We start from the raw sequence: 11,272 nt of genomic DNA on the forward strand, positions 1-11,272 counted from the left end.
TAGCCAGTCTTGTTGATGATTTGGCTGAGGGGGTTCAGGCCTATGTGTGTGTGCAGAAGGTAGAAAAAAATACACATAACATAGAAAAGGGGATATATAAAAAATAATAAAACAATAAAAAATCATAACCCCTTGACAGAAGCCCACTCACATTTACATTTGAAATTCACACAGTCTCTAGAAGTGAGCTCCATGCCTTGACAGCAGGTTTTTTAGCTCTGTTAGCTCTAGGTATCGACAGTTCTAGATAAATGATGTACAAATATGTCAAAACCCATGCTTGTAAAGAGAGTAAGTGTGGAGGTTTCCAATGTGCTGCCACTAGATTGTGCCTGTGAGTCCTGCCATCACTGCTGATTTGTAAATTGTGATAATTTAATACAAAGTTGGCATTTTTAATGGACTTTTAATGCAACTTTTAGAGCAACTTTGCATTAAAAGTGTCATTATTTACCGAATGACACTTCATGACAACAGTCATAAACATTCATAAAGACTCCTTTAAGTTCATAACAGATGTTATGTCATGTTTATGATGGGTCATGTCAGTCTATGCACACCCCTTCAAATAAAGTGTTACCATTTGGGGTAACAAAAACTGATCTAGTCTTGAAACAAACTCAGCTGTAGATTTAACAGCACTGAACAGTTTCTGAAGACAATGTGTTGTGAGAGGGCCCCATAAGGGACGCCACTGTCTATTACAGATGATCTTAACTGTAAGTAGAAGAAAAAGAAGGTAACTGGCACATCAAACTTATTACATATATCCTGAAAAATGAGTAATCCTCCTTCTCCATAAATGTCACCAAGCATGTGAATATTTTTCTTTTCCCAGATGGGAAAATAAAAGTGATAGAAAACCTGGGCAGTTCAGTGAGATTCTGACACTGGGAGCAGGTTACTGGTTTCTCAGTCAGCAGCTGGTGTTATTAAGGTAGATCAAACTTCAGCCTGACAGGAGGAACCACAGAGCTCTGTTAGGTTAAAGCTCCTCCCATGAAGTTGGGATTTTTTCCTCCAACAGGATCAGAGGAATCACCTCAAATGTTGACTGGATTTTATTTCAATGTGATTTGGGAGAGCCTCATGTTCAACAGTAAAGGTTGATAAAGGTTTTCATTTTGGAGAAAGTCTCAACGTGAATATTTCCACTAAATAAGAGACAAAAATAAATCTCATGTTTGATGGAGGAAAATCCTCTCAGACTCTGAGCTCAATGCCAGAGAGCAGCAAGTTACACTCTAAAAAGAAAATAGTTGAACCAACTTAATTTAATTGCTTCTATGGGTAACAAGTAATTCAATTAAGTTTATCCAACTTAATTTATTAAGTTTATCCAATTCAATATATTATAATCATCCAACTCAATTTGTTAATTTTTTAAATAAATTTATTAAGTATGTTTAAAATAACAGATTTAAGTCAGTCTTACTCAAATCACTTAGTTTACTTCAAAAAATGGTAAATGAACTTATATTGCACTTTTCCAGTCATTTTGACCACTCAAAGCACTTTACACTAGAGTCACATTCACCCACTGATACACAGATTGGTTAAGGCACATTGACAGGCAGGGAATCAAACCTACAACCTTCCGATCACAAGGTGACAACTCTTCCCACAGAGCCACGGTCGCTTACCCAGGAATCTGTCCCTGCTGAGCTTGAGTCATGGTGTCAGACGTGGGATACAGATCTGGTATCAAACTTATTTCAAGTAAAGTCAAAGTAAAAAGGTCCTTTAAGGAAAAGATCTGTAACTTTTAAGTTAGAGTGTATTTAGATGACACTGTAAAAAGAGCATTAGGCTGCAAACTAAGAAGTCTGCAACCCAAAATATTTAGTTTGGAACTAATTAAAAGTTTGAGTTGACTTTCTGTAGAATTAAGTTAAAGAGATTTTAAATGTTTATTAGAACAAAATAAATGATTTGAGTAAGAGTGACTTAAATTTGTCATGTTAAACCCCCTTATGAATTAAGTTATAAAAACTTAGCAAATTGAGTTGGAAGGACTCAGGCTGCGTTCACACTGCAGCCTGAAGTGACTCAATTCCGATTTTTTGGCAATTCTGATTTTTTTGCCAGGGCCGTTCACACTGCCAGTAAATGCGACCTGTATGCGTTCTGCAGTGTGAACCGGCAAACGACCTGAAAGTGTCCCGCATGCGCAGTAGAGGGCGCCATAGCGTCAGAGTTCTCAGTGTTCTGCCAACCACCATAAAAAGAAGAAGTGCTCAGTGTTTGCGGAAGTAAACATGGAGGCTAACGGTGGAGCTTAGCTTACATATTTAAAGTTGTTGTCCGGCCGGAGCAGCATATCAACAACTTAATCCTCATATAATCCGTCATGGTTGTTGTTTTTCTTCCCGCTTGCGCTTATCAGGACGCAGAACAGTGAGATTTGTTGAGAGTCAGTGACGTTCAGTTCGGATGAAGGCGACCTGGACGTTAGGTCGCATTAGAATCGGATACGTATCAGATATGGGTCACATTCGAAAAAGAATCCGACCTGTGCTGTTCACACTGCCATGAAAACGTCAAAAAAATCGGAATTGAGTCACTTCAGGCTGCAGTGTGAACGCACCCTTAGTGAATCGAGTTGTATGATCATAATAAATTGGGTTGGTCAGACATATAGTTGTCATAGCAAAAGCAAAAGAATTAAGTGAAATTAATGTAAATAAGTCCATAAGATGAACTGCAGCCCAAATACACTTTTTAGAGAGTAGTTTTAAAATATTAGACAATCTTAATTGTATTAAGTTCATGTTTGTTAAATACTAAATGAACTAAGTTTGTCCAATGTGATGTTTGTTTAAACTCAGACGAACGAGGTGTTTATTGAACGTTCAGAAACTACAGCGGCTGAACAGATAAACAGAACAACCTGAACAGGTGATCAGCTCTGAACCATGAGGACCTTTTTACTCTGTCGTTTAAACACACCCGTTGCTGTGGCAACCGCCTGCGTCCCGCTTGCCGAGCAGAGTTTACATTAAAAACGTAACATTCAGTCCAGGCACGTGCAGAGGGGGGGCCTGAGGGTGCTTGAGCACCTGCCCCATTAGTGGTCTCTGCACGGCCCTGATTCAGTCCGTTAAATCAGGCCTTCAGGCTGGATGTTTATCTTGTGATTATTAATCACAGCGGAAGCTGATGAGCTGATTTAAACTCCTGCTCTGATGGTCAGTCGGTCTTTGAGTCCCTTTTTATTTTATTTTGGTAATGGAAATGAAACGCACAGAATAGCGCAAACAATAATTATTGAGATTATTTAACGTTTTTGTATGTTGGTGAATATTTTGGTAAGCGCATCAGATGGTTGATAACTAATCAGGTCATGTGGGGGAAAAACGATGTTATGTTTTTATCAGAAGGGAAACTGATGTGGTGCCGCTGCAGCCTGACCTGTATCCAATCTTCTCATGACAGTCTGAACAACGCAGGTCCGATTCTTTCCGAAAGCGACCCAGGCCACTTGGGTATCCGAGTCAAATGTGGCCCGACGTCCAGGTCGCATTCATCCGACCTGAACGTCACTGATTCTCAATAAATGTCTCTATTCTGCGCCTTGATGGCCAAGCGGGAAGAAAAACAACCATGACGGACTGCATGTAAGCTAAGCTCCACCGTTAGCCTCCATGTTTACTTCCGCAAACTGAGCGCTTCTTCTTTTCATGGCGGTTGGCAGAAGACTGAAAAGATGACGCTACTGCGCTTGCGGGACACATTCAGGTCGTTTAAAGTTCACACTGCAGAACGCATGCAGGTCACATTTACCTGGAAGTGTGAAATCCGACTTGACAAAAAATATGAACTGGGTCACTTCAGCCTGCGATTTCAGTACCAAACAGATTCTGAATTTTTCTAATCAGGACATCGAAGTGTTTGATCTGATGGATGGATTCATGTTCCTCTGGAAAGGATGTGAGCAGCTGGTCTCAGGCTCCAGAACCAGAAGGGCTGATGTTTTTTAATAGAATATACAGAATATTCAGTCAGGGTGCAGAAATAAACCAAAGAGGAAAAAACAAACATTTAATCAGTAAAATAAAAGCAGAATATATAAATACTTATATCTTTTTTTTATCTAAAACTATTTCTGTTTTTATCCATCTGTACTCCACTCTGCAGTCCAACAGGGGGCGCTGTGGTTTCTGGTGATTTTTGCCTAATGCTGATGTTTCCTCCGGACTCTGAAAACATCTGGACCAGGATTGTTTTAAATTATGAGACATTTATAATAGCTGGTTGTACAAATACACAAAGTGACGTCATGAATGTTGAATATTCTCGTTGGGGATTGGATGTTGGCGCCATACAGGAAGTTGTCATGTTTTACAGGAAGTGATCATGTTTGGTTTATGACCGTGGCAGCAGCAGGTTGATTCACCTCCTTTAGTTAAACCCCAAGAACTTTATGAGAATTATCACTTTGATGAAAATTCCCTTTGTAAAACTCTGACCGTCATTGGAACAAAGATCCTGTATAACAGACAGATGCCCTCCTCCATCAGTCCAAGCCAGAGGTTCTGGTTCTCCCCGTCGCCATGGTTACAGCTTGATGAAGAGCACCCCGGTGACGGCGGCGAAGCCCAGCAGCATCATGGCCACTTTGGGGATGCGGCCGCGGCCGGCAGCCAGCTCCTGCGGCAGGATCTCCATGAAGGTGATGTAGAGGAAGGTGCCGGCCGCCAGCCCCTGCAGCGTGCAGCGGGCCAGCCTGTGCTGCGGCGACATCCGGCTCTCCGTGAGCCCGACGCCCAGCGCGATGCCCAGCGGCGACATGACAGCAAAAGTCAGCAGGCAGCCGGACACCACGGCGCGCCGTAGCCGGCCCTGGGACAGCGCCGCGCTCAGCGAGAACGCGATGACGCTCTTATGGATGAGCAGCGCCAGGCAGACCTCCAGCACCTCCTGGCCACGCTGCAGCAGCCCCACCGCCAGCCCCTCCAGCACCGAGTGCAGCGACAGCGAGAACACCAGCACGAAGGCCCGCAGCGCCGACTGGGAGCCCGGGGCGGCGTGCAGGGGACCCGCCGGCTCTGCGGAGCCTCTGCGGCGCTGGGCCAGGCCGCCGCCGGCCGTCTGGACGCCGGAGTCCGCCATCAGGGCCCGGCGCTCCTCCAGCTGGGGCGGAGACTGGTCCTTAAAGGCCAGGACGATCTGCTCCAGAACCAGAACCAGGAAGAAACCCATGGCCACGATGAACTCCGGCAGAGGGAACTGGAGCTGGAACAGCAAACACACCACTCGGTACCAGAACCAAACAGAACCAGAACCCAGCAGCTCTCTGCAACTGGACCAGTAGCAACCAGAGTAACTAACAGAACCAGTATTCCGTGTATGGAAAGCTGAGGTTTTCAATCTGACACATTTTTTTGTATATTTTGTCAAATTAAAAGTTACGTCCTTGAATACACATGAACATAAATCCAACATGTAACAAACTGGTGTGATCACATGGTTTTGTTTGATAGATAATTTAACATAATTAAAAGCAGTTTAAAGTATATTTAATGAGGTGTTGCTAAAACGGTCCTGATAAATGAAGGAAGCAGGAAATTAGTTTAATTCCAGGTTGTTAACGTTCATGAAGCTCATGGAAATGATTCCCATAAAACCTTTACTAACTAATATTTATCATTCCATCAACCCATTATATGTAAACAATGTTTAGAAAATGAAATAACTGTTTAGCATGCTAGTTTCCTTGCTGCTAGCATGCTAGCTTAGCTGCTAACTTGTTAGTGGTGATTGTAGGGGTCCAATAGTTGCTACAGTCAGAAATGGAGACGTTCATGTTGATAATGTTAAAAGTTCTCCAACACGTTGTGTTTAAAATGAAAACATAAAGAAGCTAAACATTCCTATTGGATGCTCTGTGGTGCAGCACTAAATCTAGTTTATTATCAAAAAATGTACACTGAAAAACATTGAAGACTCCTGGATTAAATGGTTCTGCCAGGACCAGAACGGGCCGGTTCCTGGGCTCAGAACCATCAGCTGTGAGATGTTTCATCTGCTGAGGTCAAGGGTCGTAAAACATCCGTGTTCCAGCCGAGTCACATGACGGCTCACCTGAGCGCCAGGTGAGCCGTCATGTGACTCGGCTGGAACATCTGATCAGCTTCCAACCAGAACCAGAACCAGAACCTGGGTGAAGGAAAAGGTCTTACAGATATAAATCTTCATCCTCCCCATGTCAATACTAAAGATGGACGATGTTTTTAAACATTTTCTTAAAAAGTCTGATTTTTTTTTTTTAGAAAATAATCTAAAAATTAGTGACAGTTTAGAAATTTTGGCCTTAAAGTTTAGATTTTTTTACTCCAAAATGATGACGAATGAAGAAGCTTGATTAAAAAAAGAATTTAATCTATGAAAAATGAAAACCTAAAAGATGGGAAAGTGTTTGTTTGCATCAGCCGCCATGTTTGCTCCATTCTAGAGCTAAAATCATTCAGAGGACTGCAAAAGGTCCCCGGACCGCACCTTGGCCCCCTGCTGCTCCAACAGGTTTTCCTCTGAGATCTGGATTTAGCTCCATCCATCTTCCCTGTCCCACAGCATGATGCTGCCACCACCATGTTTACATATTCAGGCCTCACTTTTCAGATTTGTATGACTCTTGTCCACCAAACAGGATCAGTACGGCGCCCCCCAGTGGACAAGGGGAATGTTCTTCCTTTGCGTTTCCTCGCAGTAAATCAGCAAATCCATCCGGCTCCATTTTATCTCCAGTCAGTGAAAACAAACCAAAAACAAAAAACACCTTCAGAGATCCCGAGAGACCTTCTGGACTGGGTCATGTTTGGTTTTGAAAATGAAAATAGCGTTTAGATTTTCATCTGGGCCATCCCAACACACGACAGCAGATGCTTCATCAGTCCTGTGTAACACAGCTGCTAGCGTTAGCATCATCATTAGCTTTCATTATATCAGTGGTAATGATTTGATGTTTAAGTGCCAAATTATTTTAATCTGATTAACACTAAAGTTTAGGAGGTTGTTTTTATGTGTGCAACAGCATTTAATTTGTATCATTTAATGTAGTTTTAAACATGTATTTTTAATCATGTTATCTTGGTGTTCTTGGGGGCCCCCTGGTGGTGTGGGGGCCTGAAGCAACTGCTTAACTTGCATGTGCCTTGGGCCGGTTCTGATCAAAACTGTCAGAACTTTTTAACTAGTCGTTTTTATGAAACACAGTGTTTGACTTCTGATCTCATTATCCAGATTTGAGCAAACTACAAAAACCTGACAGCAGAAAGACTTTCAGTAGTTAAAAAATCCTCCATGTCCCCCAGGGGGCGCCGTAGACCTGGCCTGGTAAGCATGGGCTGTTTCTGTTGGTGTTGGTCGTACTTTGATCCCAGCGTCCCTGAACGCCTCGCCGATGCTCTGCAGGAAGTCGGGCAGCAGGTCCAGCAGGCAGGTGGCCATGAAGACGCCTCCAGAGAAACAGCTGATCAGGGCCAGCAGGCGGCGCCGCCGCTCTAAAACACACACACACACACACACACACACACACACACACACACCTTCAGCATCGCTCAGCCGGCTGGTCCAGAGTCCGGATGGAGCAGAACCGGGCCAGTACCTGGGTCCCCGCCGCAGCGGCCGCCTGCCCTGACGACGCAGAGCGGGACGAACCCGAACAGCATCGTGACGGACAGCAGAACCACCAGCGCCACCAGTTTGATCTCCAGAGCCGGGAGGTCGGCCGGGTCGACCCGCAGCGCCGCCGGGCCCCCCTCAGGACGCATCAGGACCGTCATGGCCGCCTCAGAGCCCGCAGCAGCCTAGTCTGGACCGGAACCAGAATCTGTCAGAACAAACGCAGCCGTTAGCATCCAGGGCTCTGGAAACAAACCAGCGTTTCAAAGCTGCAGGTTGAAACTTTTCTGAAAATAATTTCTGGCAATGTCAATATGTTTAACCTGAGACGGAAAAGCTGACAAGATCCCAGTGCGAACTACAAACTCTACAGCTAGCATAGCATGTCAGGAATGCTAATGCTAGTTATCATAGCCACTGATGGCAGAAGATAAACGGCTTTCCTGTAGCGATTACTTGTTTCTCTGCCATTAGCACTTTAGCAGTGAAGACATGAGACTGGTTGGCAGCGCTAAGCCCCGCCTCCTGGCTCTGATTGGTTATTTTTGGTCATTAGCGGTTAGCACAGTGCTTCCTCAAGACCCCTGCTCTGCATGTTTTAGATGTTTCTCTGTTCCAGAACAGCTGATTCAAATGATTGCATGACCATCAAAAAGTGCAGAAGGCTGTTAATCACCACAGATTCAATCCAGGTGTGGCAGAAGGGAGACACCTGCAGGGCAGGAGGCCTGAGGACCGGAAGAGAAACACTGGGTTGGTTAGCAGCAGATTATCTGTCACAACATGGAGGCCATTTTAAAAATCAGGTTTTTATTAAAGCTGCTGCAGCTTTAATCTAGTTCCTGTTTCTCATTCCGGGATTCCAGACTGAAACTCCAGAAATCGGACTGGATCCAGATCCAGATCCGGAACCCTTTCCAGATCCGGAACGTTCCAAAGTATTCCTGGTAGTTCTGGATGGGTTCTAGAAATGGAAAGCAACTGATTGGATCAGAACCTTCAAATTTTATGACAAGAACCAGAACCGGGATTTTAGCTCCTTCGTATATCTGGAAACTTTGAGTTTCAGTCTGGACTCACACGGTTCTGTCTAAAAAAGTTATGACCCAAACAGAATCAGAAGTTTGGATCTGTACTCACATAACCTGAAGTTGGATCAGAACCATCAGAACTTTCCTGCTGAGCCTTCAGTCCGTTTCCAGTCGGAACCAGGCGGATTCAGACGCGAACCACAACTTTATCCACTTTGGTCCAAAGAAAAATCACGCGAGAAAACCCGCGACCCACCGCTACTCGTTAGGTTCCCGAATCTTGGTCTTCCCGGACCGGTTCGGTTCAGTCACGTGACCCAGCTGCTTTCAGGAGGAATGTTCTTCTCCTGACTGGGATTTATGGCGGACAGTCCGGGAAGATCTGACTCAGTTCCCATCACCAGATCCCGCCTCAACCAGGAGCTGACGTCAAACGCCCTGCAACGACACAGCAGCGTACTTCCGGTTTTCAAATTAAAAGGGAAAAAAAACCTGATACAACTTTTGTATTTCATTACATTTTACTATACCTTATTATTTTATTTGTTGAAGTTTAAAAAAAAAAGTATTTCAGCATCAAGTATAAAATCAGTTAAAGGAAACAGATTAAACTCCCTCTGGGTTTTTCCTCGTGCTTTTATTTTGAAGATGCCACCGGTTTTCCGGTGTAACCGTGTGTAACTTCCCTCAGCAGCAGGCAGAGGAGGAACCATCCAGTCGGAATCCTGGAACAGTGGGAGTCACTCCTTATCAGTCACTAACCAGAAAGGTCAACAACCCGCAGAACCAGAACCAAAACCCAGTCCGATTCCCAGAACCTGGAACAACCAGGTCAGGAAACATGGAGGCGCTAACAGAGACGGTCACAGCAGGAAGATTGTTTTTATGTTTGTGTTGGTGAAGAACAAAAACACGTTTTGAGCAATAAAAAATCATAAGAACAAAAAATTTGCCAAAAGAAAACAATTGTACAAACTGTAACATTATGGAGCCTCATAAAAAATTATTTAATACCAATCAATAATTTCAGAGGAGAAAATTTCCATGTTGTCATTTATGTCCAACTGGATGCAAATATTGCTTAAAGTCTGGTCTCCTCTTCCAAAATCAGTATTTGTTTGTTGAAATTTTGTTTCATATAGTGAATGAATTGATAAAACCTTTAGATTAATTTTGTTGAAACCCAAACATGACTTGTTCCAAAATGTTTTTCAGTCAACTTAGTTACAGAAATGTTGCCTTAATACTTAAGAGAGAGGACACATCCAGAACAACTAGGACTCAGGTCAAAGGTCACAACAGCTACAGCTAGTTGAGCTTTACATCCGACACACTGAAAACTTGTTTTCACTCATTGGTCTTAAACCCGACTGAGGCCTGATTTCACTCAGTTTTTCAATGATATTTTGTTGTTTTATGGTTTATTTTATCATTTCTTTATCTTTGCACTTTGTTTCAACTGTGGCTGATCCTTTTCTAAAGCATCGCTTATCTTGATTAGGTTAGCTAGCATAGCATTAGCATCATTGGGGTTTGGGCTGCCAGTTGAAGATGGTTTCTTGTTTGTTTTTTTTAAAGTGGCCTTTATTTGAAAGTAGCCAGGAAAGAGATTAATGAGAGAGGCTGGGAATCGAACCTGTGACCACCACCACGAGGACTAAGGCCTCAGCATGAGGGTCGTACTTTGCCCCTGCACCACCACAGCAGCCCAGGTTTCTTAGAGTTACCGGAGGTGGTGGGAAATCCTTCACGTCATCAGCCTCGGGTTGAAGAGTGAAGAACTGCAGCCATTTATCTCGATCCTCTGCAGCTGCTGCGCTAGTTTCTCAACTTGTGTTATTTTTCTGGCACCTTCCTGGGATTAAAATAATATTACAAGATACAAAAGCTTTTCACTCTTATGTTAGGATATGCATATGGCATTAGATTTGTTTCACAATTATTCAATAAAAAAGAAAATCATGTCAAAGCAAAAATCATTAATCCATCCATTTTCTTTACACCCTTGTCCCTTGGTGGGGTCAGGAGGGCTGCTGGTGCCTCTCCAGCGAGCATTTCAGGCAAGAGATGGGTCACCCTGGACAGATTGCCAGTCTGTCACAGGGCAACACAGATGACAAACAACCATGCACACACACACACCTAGGGGCAATTTGGAGAGGCCAATTAACCTGACATGTTTTTGGACTCTGGGAGGAAACCGGAGTACCTGGAGAAAACCCACACATGCACAGGGAGAACATGCAAACTCCATGCAGAAAGACCAGGGCTGGGAATTGAACCCAGAACCTTCTTGCTGCAAGGCAACAGCTCTACCAACTGCGCCACTGTACAGCCCTAATCATTATTTTTTTTTTAATTTCTTTGTTTTTTTTTTGGTTGAAACTTTTTTGTCGATTGAACTCGTTTTCTTGCTTATGCAACTTTATTTGCTTTGGCGAAGCTTACATGAACATTCTGGGCGGGGCTTAAGGACGAGCGATGTAAGACGTGTTCTGATTGGTTAGCGCTGACTAAAGCGGATGACTCCCTGAGATCTCAGAACTCCGTCCCGAACTGCAGGGCTTCGGTGACGGGACACAGAATGTGATGGTAAGTAATCTTCACAAAACTACACC

At 43.7% G+C, this 11,272-nt stretch overlaps 1 protein-coding gene across 3 annotated transcripts; it reads right to left on the reverse strand.

Moving 5' to 3' along the window:
• Positions 1 to 3,950: 3,950 nt before the first annotated feature.
• On the reverse strand, positions 3,951 to 9,156 carry LOC103131392 (zinc transporter ZIP1). 3 transcript variants are annotated; one of them, XM_007543023.2, is made up of 5 exons: positions 8,764 to 9,156; positions 8,300 to 8,351; positions 7,607 to 7,831; positions 7,372 to 7,502; positions 3,951 to 5,235 (listed from the first exon to the last, which is right to left on the reverse strand). In XM_007543023.2, exons 3-5 carry the CDS (start codon positions 7,782 to 7,784, stop codon positions 4,558 to 4,560), a joined length of 987 nt encoding a protein of 328 aa, XP_007543085.1. In that variant the 5' UTR covers positions 7,785 to 7,831; positions 8,300 to 8,351; positions 8,764 to 9,156; the 3' UTR covers positions 3,951 to 4,557. The 3 variants fall into 3 exon arrangements, with proteins under 3 accessions (XP_007543085.1, XP_016522106.1, XP_007543084.1); XM_016666620.1 differs by lacking the exon at positions 8,300 to 8,351 and having other exon boundaries at positions 7,607 to 7,813; XM_007543022.2 differs by lacking the exon at positions 8,300 to 8,351.
• Between the last annotated feature and the right edge of the window lie 2,116 nt (positions 9,157 to 11,272).

This window comes from Poecilia formosa, unplaced genomic scaffold (genome assembly GCF_000485575.1).
Source record: "Poecilia formosa unplaced genomic scaffold, Poecilia_formosa-5.1.2 Scaffold754, whole genome shotgun sequence".
Taxonomy (NCBI): Eukaryota; Metazoa; Chordata; class Actinopteri; order Cyprinodontiformes; family Poeciliidae; genus Poecilia; species Poecilia formosa.

Bases quoted from the DNA above. Each gene is read 5' to 3' on its own strand.
- LOC103131392 (XM_016666620.1), bottom strand. From the start codon at position 7,784: ATGACGGTCCTGATGCGTCCTGAGGGGGGCCCGGCGGCGCTGCGGGTC. The intron at 7,503-7,606 runs GTACTGGCCCGG...TGTGTGTTTTAG, and splicing joins CCGCTGCGGCGGGGACCCAG to AGCGGCGGCGCCGCCTGCTG. The intron at 5,236-7,371 runs GTACGACCAACA...TTGCTGTTCCAG, and splicing joins TCAGGGACGCTGGGATCAAA to CTCCAGTTCCCTCTGCCGGA.